Source organism: Pithys albifrons, chromosome 6 (assembly GCF_047495875.1).
Source record: "Pithys albifrons albifrons isolate INPA30051 chromosome 6, PitAlb_v1, whole genome shotgun sequence".
Classification (NCBI taxonomy): domain Eukaryota; kingdom Metazoa; phylum Chordata; class Aves; order Passeriformes; family Thamnophilidae; genus Pithys; species Pithys albifrons.
Window position 1 is genome coordinate 5,138,087 of NC_092463.1, and position 22,037 is coordinate 5,160,123.

At 42.5% G+C, this 22,037-nt stretch overlaps 1 protein-coding gene across 7 annotated transcripts in view; it reads left to right on the forward strand.

Annotated features, from left to right (window-relative positions):
• Positions 1 to 22,037, forward strand: part of KIAA0586 (KIAA0586 ortholog) — a 77,084-nt gene that overhangs the window by 48,573 nt on the left and 6,474 nt on the right. For 6 of the 7 annotated variants that reach the window (XM_071557281.1, XM_071557282.1, XM_071557285.1 and 3 more), the window contains one exon: positions 2,805 to 2,892. The exons of the other annotated variant lie outside the window; for it this stretch is intronic. In XM_071557281.1, coding sequence (XP_071413382.1) covers positions 2,805 to 2,892 — 88 coding nt within the window. The remainder of the gene's footprint in view (positions 1 to 2,804; positions 2,893 to 22,037) is intronic. 7 annotated transcript variants of the gene reach the window in all.

The following is a 22,037-nucleotide window of genomic DNA, read 5'->3' on the forward strand; positions in this document are numbered from 1 at the left end:
ATTTTGACCAGCAGAAAGAGCACTGAATTTTCACGTAGGGCACGAGCAAATGCCTTTTAGTCATGAAATCTGTGTGGTCACTCACTCCAAAACAAACGGTTTAAGTCATGCAGGAATTTTCTTATCTACCCAAATTCCTTGGCTGCTCCTCCATTTCTGGCATTAGATTTTTTTTTTAGATTTATAAATGCTTTTAGCCACTGTCAGACAGAAAGGCAGACTAAATGCATCTTTAATTTGACCCCTTCTGTCCATTCTTGTGCAACAATACAGGAATTGACTGTTATTTGTAGCCACTTTGCCCCCATGCTCTCAGCTCTGAGAAGCAGGAGAATGGTTAGGAGGAAGCTGAGCTCTTCCTATCCTAAATAAATAATTCTGATCAAGGGAGGGACAGGAACACTGAAGTCATATTTGCGTGGCTAAACATTCCAGAGATGGTAAATCTAAATCATTTGAAGCCCCAAATGCGTTGTTAAAATCTTAGGGAATCATTTGGTTGCAAAATGCTTTCATGGTATTCTTTTATAGCATGAATGTTTTTATACAATCCACATTTTTTAAGTGGGATTGGCACTTTGGTATTCTCATTAGCTTTAATTTTTTAGTATTTCAAAAGACATGGGTTTTTTTAACCTTCAGGAATGCATAATTTTAGGTTATGAATATGTTATCTCCCAACTTCTGTTTGCCCTTCAGTTTAAACTGGTTTTTAGTTTGTCTTATTAAAAATTCAAAAGAAAACAAAAAAAAAACACTTTAAATGGGCCCATGAGGATACTGTTGTGCTGCTGACATTTAATGTTCTGTAACATCAGTGGCCTTTGATCACATTTCCAGGAGACCTTCCTGCTTTCAGAAAATAATCTCAACTCTTTCTCATCTTGTGCACTTTAGATGATGAACAGTTGGACACCATCGTGGTGGTAGAGGTGCCCATGTCAGTGGTGACACTGAATGGCTTTGCTTTGTGTTCCCTCTGATTTTGGTAACATTGGATTAAATGGTTGTTAAATACATGACAAACAGTGTCATCACTGTTGGGGTTCCTGATGTCATCAGAGACAGGTTTTAACCAAAAGAAATGGGAAGTCCTGATCACAGTTGGCACCCTGTTTTTCAGACATAAAAATCTTCATCCCTATTTTTGGCTGTTTGTTTCACTCACAGCCTCCATAATAGTGGAGGGTTTCTTTTATCATAGAATCATAGAATGGATTGGGTTGAAAAGACCTCCGAGATCATCAAGTCCAACCCTTGGTCCAACTCCAGTCCCTTTACCAGATCATGGCACTCAGTGCCACGGCCAAGCTCAGTTTAAAAACCTCCAGGGATGGGGAATCCACCCCCTCTCTGGGCAGCCCATTCCAATGCCTGATTCCTCTCTCTGCAAAGAATTTGTTTCTGATCTCCAACTTCAATTTCCCCTGGCAGAGCTTGTGCCCATCGTGCCCCCTTGTCCTATTGCTGAGTGCCTGGGAGAAGAGACCAACCCCCACCTGGCCAGAACTTCCCTTCAGGTAGTTCTAGACAGTGATGAGGTCTTACCTTCCTTTCTCTTTCCTTTTCTTCCTTTTTAGCTTTTGGGGAGAAAAATACCACGGGTGCTTTGTCATTAGGTCTTCAAGAGAACAGCAGTGCTGTTGCTTCTCAGGGCATGTGATTTTGCTGCAACCATAGAGGAGTTCTTTCCACAGGCTGGACATGCTGTGTGATGTGCAAGCACCTGTAGTCTTTCTTGTGTTCCTCCTTAAGTCTTCATAAAAAACCTTACATTCATTTATGGAATCAGCAGAATAACTGATGAAATCAAATTTTTCTGTCTTAAGAGAATCTTAAGTCTTCTGGATAGGCAGATAGTGAAAGAACAAGGGGCACTGGTTTTGAACTCCAGAGGGCAGGGTTGAGTGGGATCTTAGGAGGGAATTCTTGGCTGTGAGGGTGGGTAGGCCCTGGCACAGGTTGCCCAGAGAAGCTGTGGCTGCCCCATCCCTGGAAGTGCCCAAGGCCAGGTTGGACAGGGCTTGGAGCAGCCTGGGATAGTGGAAGGTGTCCCTGCCCATTGCAGGGGGTTGGGACTTGATCATGTTTAAGGTCCTTCCAACCCAAACCATTCTGAGATTCTGTGACTCCATAACTCTGTTTTGCAATTCTCATATTTCCTGTCTACGTACAGTGGAATGTCCTTTGGCCACAATTCCAGTTCCAGGTAACACAGAAGGTAACAAGCAAACATGACAAATATGTCTCCCTTTTTAACATGCAAAGCATTTGTTGCTTCTAAGAAACTTTTCCTATAGTCATGGTGCAGACATGGGTCCTTAAGAGCTTTTCTGCAGGAGTGGAAAATGGTTTTAAGAACTGGGCCAAGGAAATAAATTTTAGGCTTGTCCTGGGTTTTCCAACCTGTGTGCTGAAAATTTATATTTTTCTTTTCCCTGTCAACTTTGTCCTGTTTCTCAGGAGGATAACACCCAGGGAGAACTCCTGGGAATTGAAGAAAGCCAGGGAATCCTTATGTTCTTTCTGCCCCAATCTTTGAGGGTCTCCTGTGTCTTCAGGTCTAAATGACACTTTGCCATCCATCCCTGCTGCTCCCAGGATGTTTGTCTAGAGGGAATGGCATTGCAATAGGCTGATGGAGAGCTGAATTCTTTTGAAGTCCAAAGGAAGGAGAACAAGTGCACATTCTTTAATGAATCTTCAGAAACTTCTTTGGATGTTTCTTGAAGCCCCACATAATCTGGCTGTGCCTTTACATCAGAAGTCACCCTTGTGATGTGTTTTCAATGTGTGATACACAGGAGGAAAGCCAAGGAGCTGCACAAGTTGAGACTGTGAGACCCAGAGTTATTCTTGTGAGAAGGATGTCTGAAGAGATGCACCAAGAAGGTAAATGATGTCAATAAGCAAACAGTTCTCTCAGTGAAGCACATCACTTTTGAATGTTGTGTATTGATGTATAATGAAGTTTTAAAATTTTTTTAAAATTTGGTGTTCATTACTTCAGAATTTCCAAGCTTTTATTTATACATAGTGTATGTGTGTGTACATAGTTATGGTATTGTTGGGGTGACCTGAAAGGATTGGAAAGTCATCCTGGAGAGGAGAAGGCTCTGGGGATACCTGAGAGCACCTTCCAGTGGCTAAAGGGGCTCCAAGAGAGCTGGAGAGGAACTTTGGACAAGGGGTGGAGGGACAGGACAAGGGGAATGGCTTTCCACTGCCAGAAGGCAGGATTGGGTGGAATATTGGGACAGAATTCTTGGCTATGAGGGTGGGCAGGCTCTGGCACAGGGTGCCCAGAGAACCTGTGGCTGCCCCATCCCTGGAAGTGTCCAAGGCCAGGTTGGACAGGGCTTGGAGCAACCTGGGATAGTGGAAGGTGTCCCTGCCCATGGCAGGGGGTGGAACAAGATGATCTTTGAGGTCCCTTCCAACCCAAACCATTCTGGGATTTTCTGATTCTATGAAATGTGTTTGTATGTAAGTCATCAGAATCCGTGTAATTAAGTATTTATTTAAATTTGTGTTTGCCAGGAGCTTCACAATGTGCATTTTATGTAGTCAACTGAATCTTAATTGCTTTCTAGAATGCTGTTCAGCACATGAGGTATTTATAATGTGATAGAAGGGAGTGGTTCCTACACATGAGAAAGTGCAGAGGTGCTACACAAGAACTGATAGTGCTAAGATAAGATCATGGAAATGTGGGAAAAAAAATGCAGATTTTCCATGTTAAAATGACCTGGTTTGAGCTGGGCTTCAAGCTGGTGTGTAACTGGGTGTTATCTCTGCTATTTTTGGAGATTGCTTAACAGTGTTTGTTAAAAGTGTTAAGGATGATAAAAGAGATGGAGAGAATCTCTTTTGTTTATTGTAGTTCAAGTCAGTGTTGGAATAGCATAAACTGCACCTTACTGACATGTTTAATTGTTTCAGCAGATAAGAAGTTTGTGGAGGTGCTGGAGTGAGATCTGCAGCATTTTAATCTTACATGTTAAGAACAGGAATCTAAAAACCTGCATGTCTACAATTATAATTGCTCCACCCCAACAGAGACAAATTCTTCCTTCAAGCCCTTTTAAAAATAATTCTTTGAACTTCTTCCATTTAATTTTTTTTAAAAAAAACATCTCTTCGAATTAGAATTCTGAGAGAATTATTTTGCTTCAAATATTTATAAGTGGTAAGAAAAGCCCTAGGCCAGTGTTGTTGGAACCTAATTTAAAAACCACGGTTTGCATGTGAAGAAAGTTATGAATAATGTAAAAATTATCTATGGACAATCAGTATGAAAGCTCACAGAACTGAAGTGGCACAACTTAGTGCATGTCTGCTCCTTCACGATAAATTTCCCTAAATTATAACACAAGGAATTTGGGCACAGTCCAACTGTGTCTGTGTGTCAGCTGAAAACGTGACCAGGAGATGGCAGTAGTCAATTTTCTTTGAGAAAATAAAAAAAAAGGAGATTTATATATACCAGGATCGTTCAAATCTCATTCAAAATATACATATTTAATGAGCCAATAAAAGTCTAGAGGATTTGCAAATGGAAACAACTGTCTGTCAGTGTTAACCAGAAGGTCTTGTCTCAACACAGAGAATTTAATCAGGCAAAAAGTTGAGGGTAAAAATTAATAAGAAGCATTTGAAAGAAAAAAGAAAACTTGCAACATGATAAGTGTAGGTGGGTTTAAGTAAATACAACATTTTAAAATCAAGCACATCTGTTCGGGTAAGTTCAAAGCACCCTGTTTATAAAAGCTCCATGTCAGATGGTGGCCTTGCCTGGGACAGCAAGGGACAAGAAATACTTGCCTGGAAATGGAGAAGCATTTCAGAGACAGGACCATTTAGGCAGTTTTTCAGAGTTTAAAGGATAAGTGTTGGATTGGTGAAGCTTAGGAAATGTAAAGCCCTGAGATGAAGTGTGAATTCAGTGTTGAGAAAAAAGGGAAATGGCTTTGGACCTAGAGCTGGATGTTAAAAAAACCTCATTTTTACTTAAATGATAAATACATGCCAAAATTTGATTCATCTTTCTATGGCCATGACTGTATATACGATAGGGCTTTCTTTTGTTGTTGAAAAATGTCTTGTGGTCTCCACTGAACATGTGTTTTTACTGAGGGAAAGTTGATTGATGGCTTCTAATGAAAGCTGAAGTTCAGTAGGACTGCTACAATATCATGCCTGAAAGGGTAAAGTCTCCTGAAAGTTACAACTGAAAATCAAGCCTGAATGTATTATTAATTGAAATGTGTGCCTTCTCTAGACATGGTGGAGACAGTGGTTTGAAAACATACAGTTGTAGTACATAATATACATGCATATGTATTTTTGGCTTTATAATACCCTTTAATCTTTGTACCATTCTTTCAGACATCTTCATACATTTAATATGATAGTAATTGTTGTGGTTGGTGGATGCTCATATTTCCAGAATTTAAGCATTTTCAGGCTTACATTAAAGGGATCCAGGATTTTTAAAATGAAAGAACAGGTGGCAATGTTTGACTGCAGAGCATTTTTAAATTTTAATATGAGCAGCTCAGAACTAGAGGTGGATGTTTCTTCACTTAATTATTTTTTTTCTTCAAAATGTGTCCTAGAGAGGCACAACTTCATGATGGTAATTCCTTTTTATCTCCAGCTGGTGAATTCTACTCAGGCAGCCTTAAGTGGATGTGAAAGTAATATTGGGACACTAAGGAATTGGCTTTGTTGCCACAGAGACATTGCACAATTGTTTGTGGAGGAGATGATCTGTGCAATATAAGAATAAGACAAGAAACCTTTAAAACAATCTCTGTAAAACATAAACCTTCCATAGTCCTTGTTCAGTACTGAAAACAGGCTACTTCTGTGTCAGCATTGACAGGATGCTGGACTGAGAGCTGTAATACTGAAAATATGGCTATAGCTAAACACTTCTTTGTCTCTCTTCTTCAGCCAGGAATGGCTCTGAGTTGGGGTTTGGGTTATTTTTTCTTAAAACTATTGTGGCGTGAGGCAAATCTCAACCAGATGCTCCAAGGAAGGAAGAAGATTAGGATAAGGCTAAAGGTCTTTCTTTTTTTCTTAGAACTGGAACTGTTTTGGTCAAACTCAATGACTATTCTGCTGAAAGTTTACTTTTTCCTTAATATCCTGCTGTTTCTTTTTTTGGCCTGAATTTCACTGAAGGCTTTTGCTGAGGACTCTCCATCCCACCCTGGAAACAGCAGCTGGTGAAGCAAAACAGAGCTGTGCAGGAAACCACCACAACCTGAGGGGCAGAAAGAGTTTGTGCAGCCTTCATTGCTCCTTGACTTTCCTTATTTCTGAGAGCAAATCTTGGAAATTGAAGTAGTGGGATCACTTAGCTATAACTACAGCATTTTCCTAGCAAGTGTCCTGTTAGAGGTTTGTGTAAGTTTTTCAGTGCTGCTTCAGAATTTGAATCACAGAATGGTTTATGTCGTAAGAGACCTTAAAGATCATCCAGTTCTAACCCCTTGCCATGGGCAGGGACACCTTCCACTATCCCAGGTTGCTCCAAGCCTCATCCAAACCAACTTGGAGCACTTCCAGGGATGTTTCTGGACTATTTTGCCTCTGGTTTTCCCATCCAGTTACCTCTCTGTGCTATCAGGTGGCTCATTGACATCATTCAGTTAATCTGTTTTATGTTTGGGCAAGTCAGGAGACACAGAGCAGCGTTTCCCACAGAAACTCTCTTTTCTGTAAGTAGCCAGTAGCTTTTGGTTGCTCCAGGTGGTTTAGAACACCAGTTCTCAAGGAGGTTTTGTTTATTCTGCCCATGTCCATAGGAGCTGCACAACAGCCCACGCAGTAGAAAACACATCTGGGTAATAAGTGTGCATTTTGCATAATATTCTACATAAAATCCTCAGTAGCCACACTTGAGAGTTTTCAGTTTGAATATTTAGCTGTATCATAGCAGGAGTTCTTAATTTCTTAGCTTTTGTCAATTTTATTTATCTGTTTACAAGTGTCATTTATATCTGTGGTTGCTTCTTTTCCCACTGAGTTACTTCAGTTATTTTTCAGACAAAATGTTGAAACAGAAGTGTGATTTTTCATAGCTGAAGGCAAAGTCCTGTGTGGAATTGGTGCTGTGGACAGTGATGTCCACAGTGATGTCCTGCTGCCCTGAGTGTTCTGCTGCTTCAGGTTTGAGTCCTGAGGAGCCAAATCCTGGGAGCTGCTGTGGGTTTCATGGCACTGTGCACACCTTTGTACCCATTCCCAAAAGGTCTTTTCCTGGGAAATGAGCCTCTGGTCTCAGTTATATTTTCCCCTCACTTTTTTGTGCTAAAGTTGTGAAGAATGGGAACTACAAGCAGGTGAAGCACAGCTCTCTGTGGTCATGCTGAGAGCCTAAATTGCTATTTCCACTCTACTAGTCTAGTTTTTTAGACTCCTACAATGTAATTTGATTTTTTAGGCATCTAAATGAATTGAAATTCCCAGGCACTCAGCAATAGGACAAGGGGGCACGGGCTCAAGCTCTGCCAGGGGAAATTGAAGTTGCAGATCAGAAAAACACTCTCTCCAGAGAGAGTAATCAGGCATTGGAATGGGCTGCCCAGAGAGGGGGTGGATTCCCCATCCCTGGAGGTTTTTAAACTGAGCTTGGCCGTGGCACTGAGTGCCATGATCTGGTAAAGGGACTGGAGTCGGACCAAGGGTTGGCCTTGATGGTCTCAGAGGTGTTTTCCAACCCAATCAATTCTATGATTCTATGAAATCCAAGTAATCAGATGGAGAAATTAAAAAACCCCAAGAAGATGCAGTTTATCCTTGAAGAGGGCTGTACCAAGCAGGCTCATATTGCCCAGCAGCCTGAGGGTTTCCTGCAGAGTGCCCTGATCAGGGAGAAGTCACTCTCCTCTAGAGGCCACTTCCACACCAGGTGTCACCTGGCTCTTTCCTTACGGATCTACATGCATGAAGTTTTTATTCATTCAGCAATTTCCTTCAGCTTTTAAGAGATTGACAATTAGTTTTTCTCTTCCTGCAACCCTCCCTGAGTGTCCCAGAGGGATAGAGCTCTCACTGCTGCAGTGACATTTCTGTGACCTTGTGCTGAGGCTTTTGCTGTGGGAGGTTTGCCTTCCCCTGGTGCCAGTACAGATGATGCTTTACACCCATCATGGAACCTGCACAGCTTTCTGTGTCCTCTTTATATACCCTCCTGAGAATCCACTGCTGTGCCAGCCTGGCTGTGCTATGGGGAATCTCTGGAGGGAAGGGACATTTTGCACTTTTCATGCCGTAAAAGGAATAAAGCAGGAAATTTTGCAGTGTGGGCTTCAGGAATGTTCCTGGTCAGAAGGCTGAACCCAGGGGGTGGGAGTGGCAGCTGAAGCCCCTTTGCTTGAGCAGGTGAAAACAGTTCACAGTTACTTCTTTCTCCATTTTGATCAGGTCTTTATGTTTAAATGCACTTATTTTGCTGAGGTTCAGAGTGTGTTCCTGTACCAAGCCCTTCCTCTGGTCTGTACACAGCAGCAGGGACTTTCAGTGGATTCCAGCACCAGTTGGGTTTTTTTTCTGCAGATAGGGAAGGAAAAAATTACTCAAAGTGACATGATCACCACTAAAGTATTACTTCCTATGAAGACTGTCAAATACTTAGATTCTTTACTTGGCTTCTTTTCAGATTTACAGGGGCTCAAAGTAAATATTCCAAAATCTCATGTGATTCCTCTTCAAGCCTGGATTGTGCAGGATTGCAGATTATCTAATCCAGTGATCTCTCAAAGTGCTTTTTATAAATCATAAACTAAAGTTCAGGCAGGGCAATAACAAGATTAAGCCCCATATTTTGCTCATACCTGGGGGCTGTAATGTGAGAATAATGAGGGACCAGTTTTCCATGCTGGTAAACTGAGAGCCTGTGGCACTGCTGCATAAAGCAAAGCATCCAGTGTGCATTTGGAGTTTGTTGTTTTTCACAGAATTGGGTTGGAAGGGACCTTAAAGACCATCTCGATCTCGTTTTAATCCCCTGCCATGAGCAGGGACACCTTCCACTATCCCAGGTTGCTCCAAGCCCCATCCAACCTGTCCTGGGACACTTCCAGGGATGGGGCAGCCACAGCTTCCCTGGGGCAACCTGTGCCAGGGCCTGCCCACCCCCACAGTAAACAGTTTCTTCCTAATATCCAATCTAAATCTCTCCTCCTTCAGCTTAAGGCCATTCCCCCTTTTTCTATAACTCCATGGCTTTTTTACCTCAAAATGTGGTACCCAGTCAGGGTGCCTGCTGAGCATCCCCTGCCTGCATCACATCACCAGGCACCAGAGGGTTCTGGGGATCTTCTGTTCTAAAGTATATCTTAATGTAAAGGATTTCACTTCCAAATTCATTAGAATTTATTTTCAAAAAATATTGATTCATAATTGCATTTACTTTCCAGACTGCCAGGCAGTTCTGCTAAGCTGCAGCACAACTAAAATTCTCCATATTTTCCCTCTTTTTACCCTTTTTGCCAGTTAGGGGGTTTTTTTATGATTGTTTGATCGGTTTGGGGTTTTTCAGTTTTTGTTTTGTTTCGAGTTTTTTGGTAACTTGTGTCTCTACTGGGCAGGAATATCCTAGGGAGGATCCCATTAAGAGCAGGGAACCTCTTGGTGCTCTATATCCACTCTTAAGAGCTGGAATGTATTAGCTGAGAGCCCTAAATTGATACTTCCACTTTGGCAGCCTACCTTTGGTCTCTCACCAGCTCCAGTTTTAGTTGTATAAACCCATCTATTGTCAGCCTGTCTGGGGGGTCAAGCTCAAATGTGATGCTTTTTGTTTTGTGTAAGATTCTCCTGTGCTGGTGGATCAGCTGGAGCTGCCGTGGGTTGCAAACACGCCTTGCTACATGTATTAAACACAGTCTCAGATCTCCGGGGCACCAGCACAGTCCTCCCCAGTCTATGGAAGTTGCTGTGCCAGGGCAGCCTTTCCCTCAGCCTGTCTGGGATTCCTAAACACGCTGGGATCTGACTGAAGCAGCTTTGTACTGAGGATTATGATTTGTGTGCACTTTTACAAACTTACAGTAATTGCTGTTGCCTTCATTGTAAAGAGCAAAATATAAACACACACAATAAACCCCTTTAATGGGCACTGATCCCACTGGCACTGATCTTGAGCAACTCTGAATAAAAGCAGATGGTAGCAGGCTGACTAGGCTGACCTGCTTTCCCCTTTCATGCAAACATTGCTTATATAAATGGGGGACACACACAAAAAATTAATGGGCTTAGGCAAGCCACCTAAGGACAGAGACTCCCCATGTACTTAATGCTTACATCAGCCCCAGGGCTGTTTCCAGTTAATTCTTCTCTGGAGGGAGAAGTTTCTCACAAATTAGTGGTTCCACAGCTCTGAGCCCATGGTTTAATAAGAAAGAACTGATGTGCCTCTAGAAAGTAAGTGTGCTCAGCTGTTCTGTGGCCTCTCTGTTGTGGTAGGTCATGGAAGAGGATCAGAACAGTCTCTCCTCAACCTGCTGCTCATTTATAGAGGTATAATTGAGTCTGAAGTCCCTTTGCACATCATCTTCTGTCATAATGTTGTGAAGAGGCATTGGATTTTTATGGTCTTGTGCTGCTTTAATTCATGTGCCTGTTTGTTAGCAGTGATGGTAAATGAATTTAGATTGAGATTCCTGGTTGTTCCAGATGATGTGCCTCAGTGTGTCACTATGGCAAGGTGTGTTCAGAGGGCTGGAGCAGTTCTGCTGTGGAGACAGGCTGAGCGAGCCTGGGGTGCTCAGCCTGGAAAAGAGAAGGCTCCAGGGAGACCTTGGAGCACCTTCCAGTGCCTTATGGGATCATATAAAAAGAAGAGAGAGGGACTCTTTATACAGGCAGATGGTGACAGGAAATTGGTAAAAATGGTTTTAAACTGAAAGGGGGCAGGTTTAGATTAGATTTTAAGAAGAAATTCTTGGCTGGGAGGGTGGGCAGGCCCTGGCACAGGTTGGGCAGAGAAGCTGTGGCTGCCCCATCCTTGGAAATGTCCAAGGCCAGGTTGGATGGGGCTTGGAGCAACCTGGGGTAGTGGGAGGTGTCCCTGCCCATGGCAGGGGGTGTTGGAACTGATCTTTACATTCCTTTCCAACACAAACCATTCCATGGTTCTGTGATTCCAAGAAATAGCATTCCCTTTTCCTTATCCACCAGGGCATTTGGTTGGAGTTACTACCTCCAGGAATATGCTACAGCCTTTCACACAGATTAAAGCCTACAAAGGCAGACTCTGAATAAGATATGTTTACACTCCTCAGTCACTCTCACTTTCACCCTGGTACATTCGTGCCAGCCAGGCTGGAGTTGGGAATGTTCCTGCTGGCTCAGGTAGACCCACAGCCAACCACGTTACTGCAGTTGGCAGATGCACCACAGATCTTCTAGGATGACCATTCTTACTTGGATTAGCAGTCATTTAAGTAAGTCTCCTTCTATCTCCCCCTTTTTTTGTTTCTTTTATAAAAGCATCAGTGTCAGAGTGGGAAGTCTTGATGCCTTCGGGTGCTGGCAGCACATTGCCTGGATACTCTGTGGTGACAGGTGAAGACAAAGACTATTACAACTTGGAGAAACATATATAGCACTGTGATAGGCAAAATGTAAGTTTTATTTCTTCAGCATGTGCTGAGTTTGTTATATTTTTCTGGTTGGCAGGGAAGGCAGATGTTGCCCTTTATAATTCAGTGGCTGGTGCGTGTCTGAGAGCAAAGCAACAGAAGGAGCAGCTTCTGCTTTCCCTGCTGTGATGGGTTTGGTGAGCCTTGGGCAGAGGCAGCTGGACTCCCTTCAGCTTTACCTGTTCTTAAATTGCTCTAAATTCAGTTTTTTAAAGCACCACATAAAACCTGGAAGGAGCCAGCTGTGAGTGTGAGGAGTGTCTGGGCGGGAGAGCAATCCCCAGGACAGGAGTGTGTGTGCCAGGTGGAAATGGCTCCAGGTGAGTGGTGAATGACCCACAGGTTCTGACTCTGGGCCCCCAAACCTCTTCTGCAGGGGAGACTGGGGATTTGCAAAAGCATTCTCAGAGGTTAAACTCTTCTTTTTTAATGCATCATAAGTTTTTGCACTGCTGGCAAAGACAAGGCAGAGCTGTAGAGTTACTAAGAAAACCAAACTGGCCAATAAAGATGGATATTTAGATGATTTGTGTTCACAATCAAATAATATTTTTTAAATTTTACTGCTTCTATTGTGAAAAGGGCAGTTTCTGTGCTGGTGACCAGTGTTGTCACTAGAAACTTTCTTATTTTTCTAGACATTTTCTGAGTAAACAGACCTTCTACTTCATACAGCAAAGAGAAAGGCCTTTCCAGCACCACCTTCTCAATACAGTAATACAAAGACTGCCTATAATTAAATAAAAATACATGTTTCCAGTGCCCATGGGATTCATTTCTTAGGACAAGGAGCCCAGGAGAGTTTGAAATAAGGCAACAGCATGGAGTAAATGTTATCTAGGATGTCTTCCAAATGAAGAATACTGTGTAAACAGTGGTAATGCTACTCTTTGATAACATGCTGATTTAGAAAAATCCAGCCTGCCAAAGCAGCATTTTTCTTAAAAATAGGGTAAGGACTGGTGGGTGAAGATTAAAGTTGTCATGCATGACCTGTTGCTCAGTGCTGAGGCTGCACATGGGGCTGTGTTTTGTAATAGTGTAGAATAATGTGCCCTAACATAAAAACCCTTTTCATCTTCTATAAAACTCACTTTGTAAGTGAAATACAGCAAATCTTCATCTGGGAAATACCACTTACAAGTGTGCTTTTGGTGACTGTGTTTGCGAGGAACGGTAGTAAGTGATGGAGATGGGTTAAATTTTGTCTGTGGGCTACTGTGTTCTGGTTTTTATCACAAGTGCTGTCATTCAGAGGAGGGGAAAAAATTACACCTAGAAAAACTTAATTTAGATTTAGAACCTTTGTATCTGTGTTGTCATTCTGCTCTAACCTAAAGCTTATGTTTTGCTTATAAAGAGAAAAGAACTGTTTTCAAGCACAGCTCTAAACAACCTGAGTGAAAGTTGTTGAGTGTGACACAAAATATGGAGCAGTTCTGTGAAATGTATTTTTTCCCCCAGTGCTTTGGCTGCAGAGAATTAACTGTTTCTCTTTGTGTATGGCATGACTTGGCCTTTCTATTAACTCCTTCTTTTCTGATGTCAGATAGGCATTTAGTATTAATACAAATTAATAAATCATCAACCATATGTGACCATTGTGTGTATCTCACCTTTTCTTGGTCTGGTATAATTATAGTTATGTTTTGGCTCAAAATTAAGCAATCAAAGCAGGTTGGACTTAATACAGAATGATGTGCTGATCTCCATCCTAACTCAGGTTTTTACAGTAAAGCAACAATCTCAGGGTTGCATATCATAACCTTGTTTTATGCACTACATATTGCAAGACTCAGGCAGAGCTGTGTTTGGTTAAAGACAGTGTAACAGCTGCAGTGTTGGTCCTTGTCAGGCCATTGTATCTTCAGTGGAAGCAAAAGGATTGGAAATTTTTCAGAGTTGCTTAATTCCTGACATTTTTTAGTGTGTTTTTTTAACCCTAAAACCATAATTACAGATCTTGAGAAAATTGTTTAATTTACTTAACAGCTGTCATTGTGCCCCGTTTCATAAATCAGAATTCCAAATGGGAAATATTTACTAGTTTGGGTTACAGTGTAAACACACAGCAGCTTCTCCAAAGTGCATGTTGCTGATTTCAGTAATTGGACCTGCTCCTAGAGACAGGCAAGAAGGGAGATTACCCAGGGAATGCTTGTTTCTGAGGATGAAGCTTCCTTCCTGATTAAAAAGAAAAAAAAAGGAGAAGAGAAAGGGGGGGAGCAGTTTCCTGTTGGAATCCTCACTTGCAGGGAGACTGGGCAGCTCCACTTTCTGTGGAGGCGTCCTCTGATGAGCAGTGTCCAAAACCACTTTCACAAGAGCAGTTGGGCTTTGCCTGCACAGGCAGAGCTGGAATTTAAAGAGGTTTTTGCTCCTCTCTCATCTGCTTTTAATGCACAGCCATGACAGGCAGTATCTCTGAGGTTAAGGCTGGATAAAGGCTGTTCTGTGCCTCAGGTTTGGAATCTTCTAGTAACGACCTAATGGAGAGGCTCAACCCCAAATTTCAGCTGTGTGTACAGAAATGTGGTCTGACCTCGATATATATGATGTGAAAAACGAGTAAGAGCAGCACTGCAGGCAAAATCTTCCCTGCTATGATGTGACAGCCCAGCCCTGCAGTTGGGGCTTCAATAGTTTGGCTGCACTTTTGGCAACCAGGCTTGTGGTGCTGCTGGAGAGATGCTGGAGCCCAGGCAGAGCCCAGCACACTCTGGCTTTGTTGGAGGGTTGGCTCTGTACATAGGGCAGGAAACTGAAGGAAAACCTGACTTTTCTACCTACAGTGTGTGGTGGGGTTTTTTGAATGAAGCCAAGGCTGCATTTTGGTCTTTTTTTGGAAGTAAAACGGTGCTGCCAGGCTTGAGAAGCACAGCAGCTGAGAGGTAGAACCAGTGGAGAAGACAATCAGGGCCTGACTCTCTGCTTCATTAGTTCAGTAGGGGTTTTTTTCACTTTCTTTAAGGGCAAACTCCCTTTCTGTGTTAGTCCAGAGTGATCTGTTAAATGAGAAGCACACATTCAGAGTTGGTTTAGATTAGCTTTGAGGAAAAACCTTCCCTGTGAGGGTGGGCAGGCCCTGGCACAGGGTGCCCAGAGAAGCTGTGGCTGCCCCATCCCTGGAAGTGTCCAAGGCCAGCTTGGATGGGGCTTGGAGCAACCTGGGATAGTGGAAGGTGTCCCTGCCCATGGCAGAGGGGTTGGAACTGGATGTTTTTTTAGGTCCCTTCTGACCCAAACCATTCTGTGATTCCATGATGTGTGGTGGTGGGATGAGCTGACAGCTCCCAGGACACTGTGATTCCCAAAGGTATCCAGGACATTTCCATGGCACTGCATTTTGTACACAAGCTTGCGTGGGTATCCAGGTATGTTCCTGCCCCTCAGAGCGTTGCCACCCAACCCTTCACAGCCATGTGGAGCTCCACAGAGCAGACCCTGCCACAGGGAATAGTTTGAAATATATGAAAAGAAAGTTCAGATGTTTTCAGTCTGAGAGTGAAATTGCAGAAGGCCCTTAGAGGTCTGACTTATTGTGCAATCTCTGTAAGTAATTTGTAATCAAAATACCTTTGCACATGTCACTTTCATATTTCCTGTAATAAAACAGCAAGAGCAATTAAGATTTTGGACCATAATCTTCTACAAGCTTCTAAAAATGAGTGGGCTGGGGATTTTTTGAGTTATGGCTGAAATAGCCAATTTTAAATTTTTGATTGCTTCAAAAAGGTTTGGTAATAGCTATTTTAATAGATTTTTTTTAACTGTAGCCTGACAAAACTGTTATGTGGTAACATAATTGATCTGAAGTTTATTTCTAAATAAAATAAACCTAAGTAAGAAACCAGAAAACTCTTCACCAAACTGGAAGACATCTGTACTCTGGTAACCCAGCATGTGACTTTGCTGGGCTTTATGCATTTCAAATCAGAAAGAATCAGTAAATATATTGCCATGTGCATGCAAATATGTCCAATAACACTCTTGTGTATCTGTAATGCTGTTCTGCCACGGTTCAGAAAGTTGTCTGTGGTCTTGGCATTCCTCAGGAAACATCAGATTAATCTATCTGCCTTGGTCACAGAACTTTTTCCCTGTTTAAGTAGGTGTGTGAAGGCTGGTGCTGCCTTAAATGAATTACACGGAAGACTTTGGAGGAAGAAGGGGCTTGTAAACGAGACTGAAATTAATGAATATGAGAATTAGGAATCAAAACTTTATGTTTAGTCTGAGGAGAAACAATTCCTTAAACCGTAACCACATGGCTGTTTCTTGTTTGCATCAACTCTGGTTGACTGTTATTGTCTTCTGCTAATTCTCTGGGGCAGTGGCCTGACTTTGTTGAATGAGCCAATTGTTTTCCTTTGTGTTGCCCGTCAAGTGAGTCCCCATCTGGTTTGTATCAGACTGTTTTCACAGCCAACAACTGCTGCCTTTTCTATATCCTGACACTTAAGGGCCCCATGCTATCAAAGCATTGCTGTGATAGCCTGTCTGGCTGGGCCCATACAGCTGTGCCTGCAGCTTGAAGCCATTACCCAGCAATGGTAACTTAGAACTTGAACTGCCTCTTATTCCCACTGGTGTCGTGTGTACAGTGAACAGAATACATTTTTGTTGAACTCCATGTTCCATGACAAAAATTTCTTTAAAGCTCTCGCTTGACTTCATGAGATTGGTCAGTTCTTATTTTCCGGCGGCTTTCCTGGATCTGGAGGCACTTTTGTGTTCTTCTGAAAATTGATGGATACAAGGCAAGCAATATTTAGTTAAGGCACTGTTGTTATTACTTACTTTTATGCTACATTAAAGCTCAATAAGTGAAAATTAAACAAGCAAATGAGGATTTTTCTTATCAGATTTAGAATGGGTTTCCAGGAAACTTTCTGTGCGTGATAAATGTAGGCTGTGTGAATAATGCTGCACTCTGGATGCTCTGCTACTCCCTCTCCAAGTAGCTCTCTGAAAACACAGAGCAAGGAACAAAGAGTCTGTATTAACCTGTTACAGGGAAGAATTGGGGAACTCTGTTACAGCAGAGTTTAAACTGTATTGCAGTTTGCACTGTAGAATCACTGAGACAGCCCAGGCATGATCCCGGCCCTTTCCAGCCTTCCAGCGTGGCAGGACACAGTCCTGTTGCAAGAGATCTTGCAACATGTGTCTTCTCTCCCTCAGAGATTACAAAAACCCCCAATATTGCATCAAATAACAGTGACATTCAAATGTTGTGTATAAAGATCTTTAAGCATTTGTTCTCTTGTGTAGGCAGTGTAATGCTCAGTGACAGGGTAATGATGGGGGAAAACATTCCACAACTTGTGCATGTATTGAGTACTAAGTATATTCTGGGCTCAATTCTTCCATGATACTTAAGAGAGGGAGAGAAAGAAAATAATGGATAATCCTAAAATTTCTGGTCTTATTGTGAGCTTGTGCAAGAAACTGGTAGAAAACAGCTTGATTTATATACTTGCAGAGTAAGTGTTCCTGACCCTGGGAGTGCATGTGTGTGTGTGTGTGTATAATGTGAATGAATTTGCTTCAAGTGACATTCTGGGGAGCCATTAAATTCCATGAGATACGTAGGATAAGACTTTCTTTGCCATTTCCTGCTGGCTCTCACTGGATGTCAGGTCAGGATTGTGCCAAGTAACTGGGTCTGTGTTGTTGTCAGGTGTGTGGAGGGTTTGCAAAAGCTGCTTTCCTAAGGAGCTTTGCACAATTGCTGTTCCTGTGAACCCTGTACAGCTCCTGAATTCAGATGTGTGTTCTGGAGTGGTGAACACAGCCGGGTGTCTGTGCCATTCCCCTCAAAGGTCTTTTCCAACCTGGATAGTTCTGTGATTCCAAATCATGTCCCATCACACGCAGAGCCCATGCTCTGCAAGGAATCTACTCCCTCTCATGCTGGCTGGATTTCCACACACACTCCTTTGCAGTGCAGATTTCCCTGCCTTTTGGCCAGCAGTATTTAAACTTAGAACTGACAAATGATTTGATTCAGGCTGCTTACAGGCTCTATTAATCTCGCTTGTGGCCCAAAATAATGAGGAAAGGTATGGATGAACTGGGTGCACACCAGGTTTGGCACCGAGGGCTTGAAGTGGAGAGAGTCAATGCCCTGCATTTTATACCAGTTAACAGAGGTGGAGGTGTCACTGATACTGAAATCAGCAGTGATGTGTCTAAGAGAGAGAGTTAAGTAGAAGGTGCAGTGTGCTCAATATGCAGCAAAGATGTAGAGCAATACATTTCTACAGCTCATTTATTCCACTCATTTAGAGCTGAGATTCACCCAAGTATTGCAAAGGAATTCTGGTTTTACTCTTTCCCATGTAACAGGCCAAGGAGGAATGCTTATCTCTGTTCCACAAGGTTTTTAATCATTTAAGATTTCTAAAAACTTTTAAATAGCACACGATAAAAATACACATTTACTTTCAGACCTTTCCAAGTTTCTGATCCTGAGCATTAGGCTGTAGAGGCAGCATTACTTGTCATCACACTAGATTCTCATTTCAAGAACAGGTCAGAATAGGGTCTGAACACAGACAGGGCCAGAGGAAAGGGCCTCAAGTTGCCCCAGGGGAGGTTTAGTTTGGATATTATGGAAAATTTCTTCACTGAAAGGGTGGTCAGGCATTGGAACAGGCTGTGAGGGGCAGTGGTGGAATCAGCATCCCTGAAAGGGTTCAAAAAAGTGTGGATGTAACACTTGGGGACAGGGTTTAGTGGTGGGTTAATGGTTGGAGTTGATGGTGTTAGAGGTGTTTTCCAACCTAAACTACTCTGTGATTCTCTAATAGTGGGCTCCCAGGAAGTCTTCCAGTAAAGACATTTAATGATTTCCTCTTTTGAACCTGTGCTTTCTGAGCTGTCAGAAAAGTTACTTACCTCTCTAAACTTCCTAGAATTACTTATTCCTATACATTTTCCAAAGGCCATTGATATGCACAAATGGTCAGACTGTAGTTGCCACCTTCTGCTGCTGAACAAAAGGCTTGAAAGGAGGTATTTTTGATAAGTTTGTTTGTTCATGTGCTAGAAATGTGCACAGAGATGTCCTGGAATTTATTACACTGACCATTGGAAAATGCTCACTGTGTAGGGCTGGCTTTGTTCTGTCTTGCTTTTTGCTTTTTCCTGGGGAAAACATTCATCATCTCCTTTGAAAAAGGTGCAATTACAAGATTTTTCAGTAATTGTGCTGTAGATGTGAGCATTTTAATATGCCAGGTCATTGTAATGGTAGTACAGTTATAGGAGTCTTGGAAAAACTGTTTCCATGTGGGGAATCCCACGACTCTGTAAGTGAAAATCATCAAAACAACTGCATATAGTTGTATGATTATTTAAGTATGCAGAGTAGAGAAATACACCTATTTTGTTTGTGGTCATCCAGAAAAAAACACTTGTTATCTGAAGTTTGGGGGGGGGGGGGGTTATGCTAAGTATACTTAATTTAATTTTTATTATAAGATTGCATTTAGGAGCTCTATATGTGAAGAGTGACTTGCAAAGAGAAAATTCTCCCCTGCAGCACTGCCCTCGAGGCAGAAAGTTTTCTCTTTTCTTTCTGATACCCAACTTTCACTCAGATCTGGGTGCAGATTCCTGCCATGCCTGGAGGGGATAAAACCTCCTCGCCCAGGAAATCCTCTTGTCTGTTTGAGGGAGAGCTCATCAAAGTCTCCCATCACACTTTTACATGATAGCCAAGAAGGCCAATGGGATCCTGGCCTGGATCAAAGATAGTGTGGCCAGCAGGCCCAGGGCAGTGACCCTTCCCCTGGACTCTGCCTTGGGGAGGCCACACCTTGAGTGTTGTGTTCAGTTCTGGGCCCCTCAGTTCAGGAAAGATCTTGAGGTGCTGGAGCGGGGCCAGAGAAGAGCAATGAGGCTGGAGAAGGGACTGGAGCACAAGTGCTGTGGGGAGAGGCTGAGGGAGCTGGGGGTGTTTAGCCTGCAGAAGAGGAGGCTCAGAGGTGACCTCAGCACTGTCTACAACTCCCTGAAGGGAAGTTCTGGCCAGGTGGGGGTTGGTCTCTTCTCCCAGGCACTCAGCAATAGGACAAGGGGGCACGATGGGCTCAAGCTCTGCCAGGGGAAATTGAAGTGGGAGATCAGAAAAAAAATTCTTTGCAGAGAGAGTGCTCAGGGATTGGAATGGGCTGCCCAGAGAGGGGGTGGATTCCCCATCCCTGGAGGTTTTTAAAGTGAGCTTGGCCATGGCACTGAGTGCCATGATCTGGTAAAGGGACTGGAGTTGGCCCAAGGGTTGGACTTGATGATCTCAGAGGTCTTTTCCAACCCAATCCATTCTATGATTCTGTCACTTTGGCCACTCAACTTTAATTATTTGTGTCAATTATTTTTAAATTATTTTTCAATAAAAGCAGGCTGTGTAGCTTCTAAGAATTAACAAATTGCTTTGATGTTTGTCTTTTCCTTGCCACTCCCCATGCAGGCTGTGGCTGCTGTTTTGTGTGGCACTGTGGCACGATGGAGATAAGCTGGAGGCATTATTGCTGCAATTAATATCATTAAGATATGAGGTCTCCGTGGAGCCAGCCCTGCTGCTGGGACTGCACTGAGTGACTCTCCTTCCTCAGGGAATTCTGCAGAACTTTATCTCAGAATGAAGTGTGAATTCCCACGATCGATCGGTCGAGTTCCTCGTTCTTACCTTCTTTATTTTGCCTCGGATACTGGCATTAAAATATCTTTAGGAGCTCCAAAACACGAAGGTGTGAATAACAGAATATATAATACAAACATGCTTTTAAAATTACCTTCCTGACCACTTGCCAGTTAGATTTTGCATGACATTAGGAAAAAAAATCGTATGTAGGTGATATTTAGTGTTACTGGATAAGGAAAATATTAATTACAGCACTTGATCTGCAGTTTTTTAATTATCACTTGTCAGAGTCTCCTGATTCCACCAGCTGTTTACCTTGATTGTCTCTTGTGGATTTAGGGATTACTCCTCCCCCAGCCCTTGCACAAGATATACGTTTTCCTGGGGGTTTTTCAAAGGCTCTGGACCAGTGAGGAACCAATTCCTTCTCCTTTTTTCACTTTGAAATAAAAGCTGCTGCTTCAGTATTTACCACAGTTCTCCTCAGGAAAATGGTTGCAGCCAAGAAACAGCAGTGCTTAAATATTAAGAAAAGCCTCATTTGTTTTTAGCCAATTGCACATCCAAAAATCACAGGCATCTGTGTGGGAAAATCAAATTGACTTTTAATATTTCTTCTCAGTATTAATAATTTTTGCAGTTATTTGGAAAGATCATTACACATCTTTTGGAAGAGGTTTGCTGGGAAACAGCAGCAAGAGTTGTGGCCAGGGAATGAATTTGTTAAGCAATGAGATATTCTACAGAGCAAAAGGTGCCAGATCTAAAGGAGCAGAAGAGATTTTAGGCACCAAAAGGAAATATTTATTTAGTAAACTCTACAATCTCATTCCTGGATGTTTTTGGAGCTGCTTTCTGTCTGCCCTTCCCTACCGGTCTCTGTGTTAGGATTTTGAAAAATCTGGTTCTAGTTTATTCAATGTATTTCTAGTTTTTGTTCTGTTTAGTGTTACCATTGATGGGAATATGGGGGTTTTTTTTGAAAACCACTGAACCTTAAACTCTGCCGTGAGAGGAGGAAAAAAGTAATTTTCAAATATTCTGCTTTGAAAAATTTGTGAGCTGCTGAGCCTGGTCCCACCCTCCTTTACTGGCTCGGGATCTGCATTTATTTTCTTTTTGGAAATATTTATAGCTGGGATATACATTGGGGGTTGCACAAACAAACAGCCCCAGCCAAGCACGTGTTTGTTTGGTGTGTGCCTGTGTGCAGGGTTTCTGTGAGTGCTTTACACCATGGGAGGGTGGAATTTGCCAAGTTTAGGTTAAAACTTGAACTGAACTCTTACTATATAGTTTTCTGTCTCCACTGGTGTCTGTGGCCCACTTATAGAAGTTTATGAGTTGGCTGAAGCCTTTGAGAATGGAACTGTGTTTTTTCAGCTCCAGCAGTAGACTCATGCTTTTAAATCCAGGCATTTTTGGCTCAAGTCCTGCAGATGTCTGTCCATTTCTGTGAAACAACTCAAGTGTTTTAATTGTAAATCTACCCCTTTCATGTAACTCAGCCCTAGAAATTTGGCCTCATTTTGCCTGCAGTCTTTTCTGTTTGTCATGAAACCAGCTCAGTTAGGGGCAGTCTGGGCTGGAGTTACAAAAACAGACCTGCAGGATTTGCAGGACACCTTGTTCTTGCTTCCTGTGTTTCTGTCTCAGTGGAAGGCAGAGTCTCACCTGCAGTCAGGTAAATGTTTGGCACAGCATTCAACAAAGAGAAGAGAGTCCCT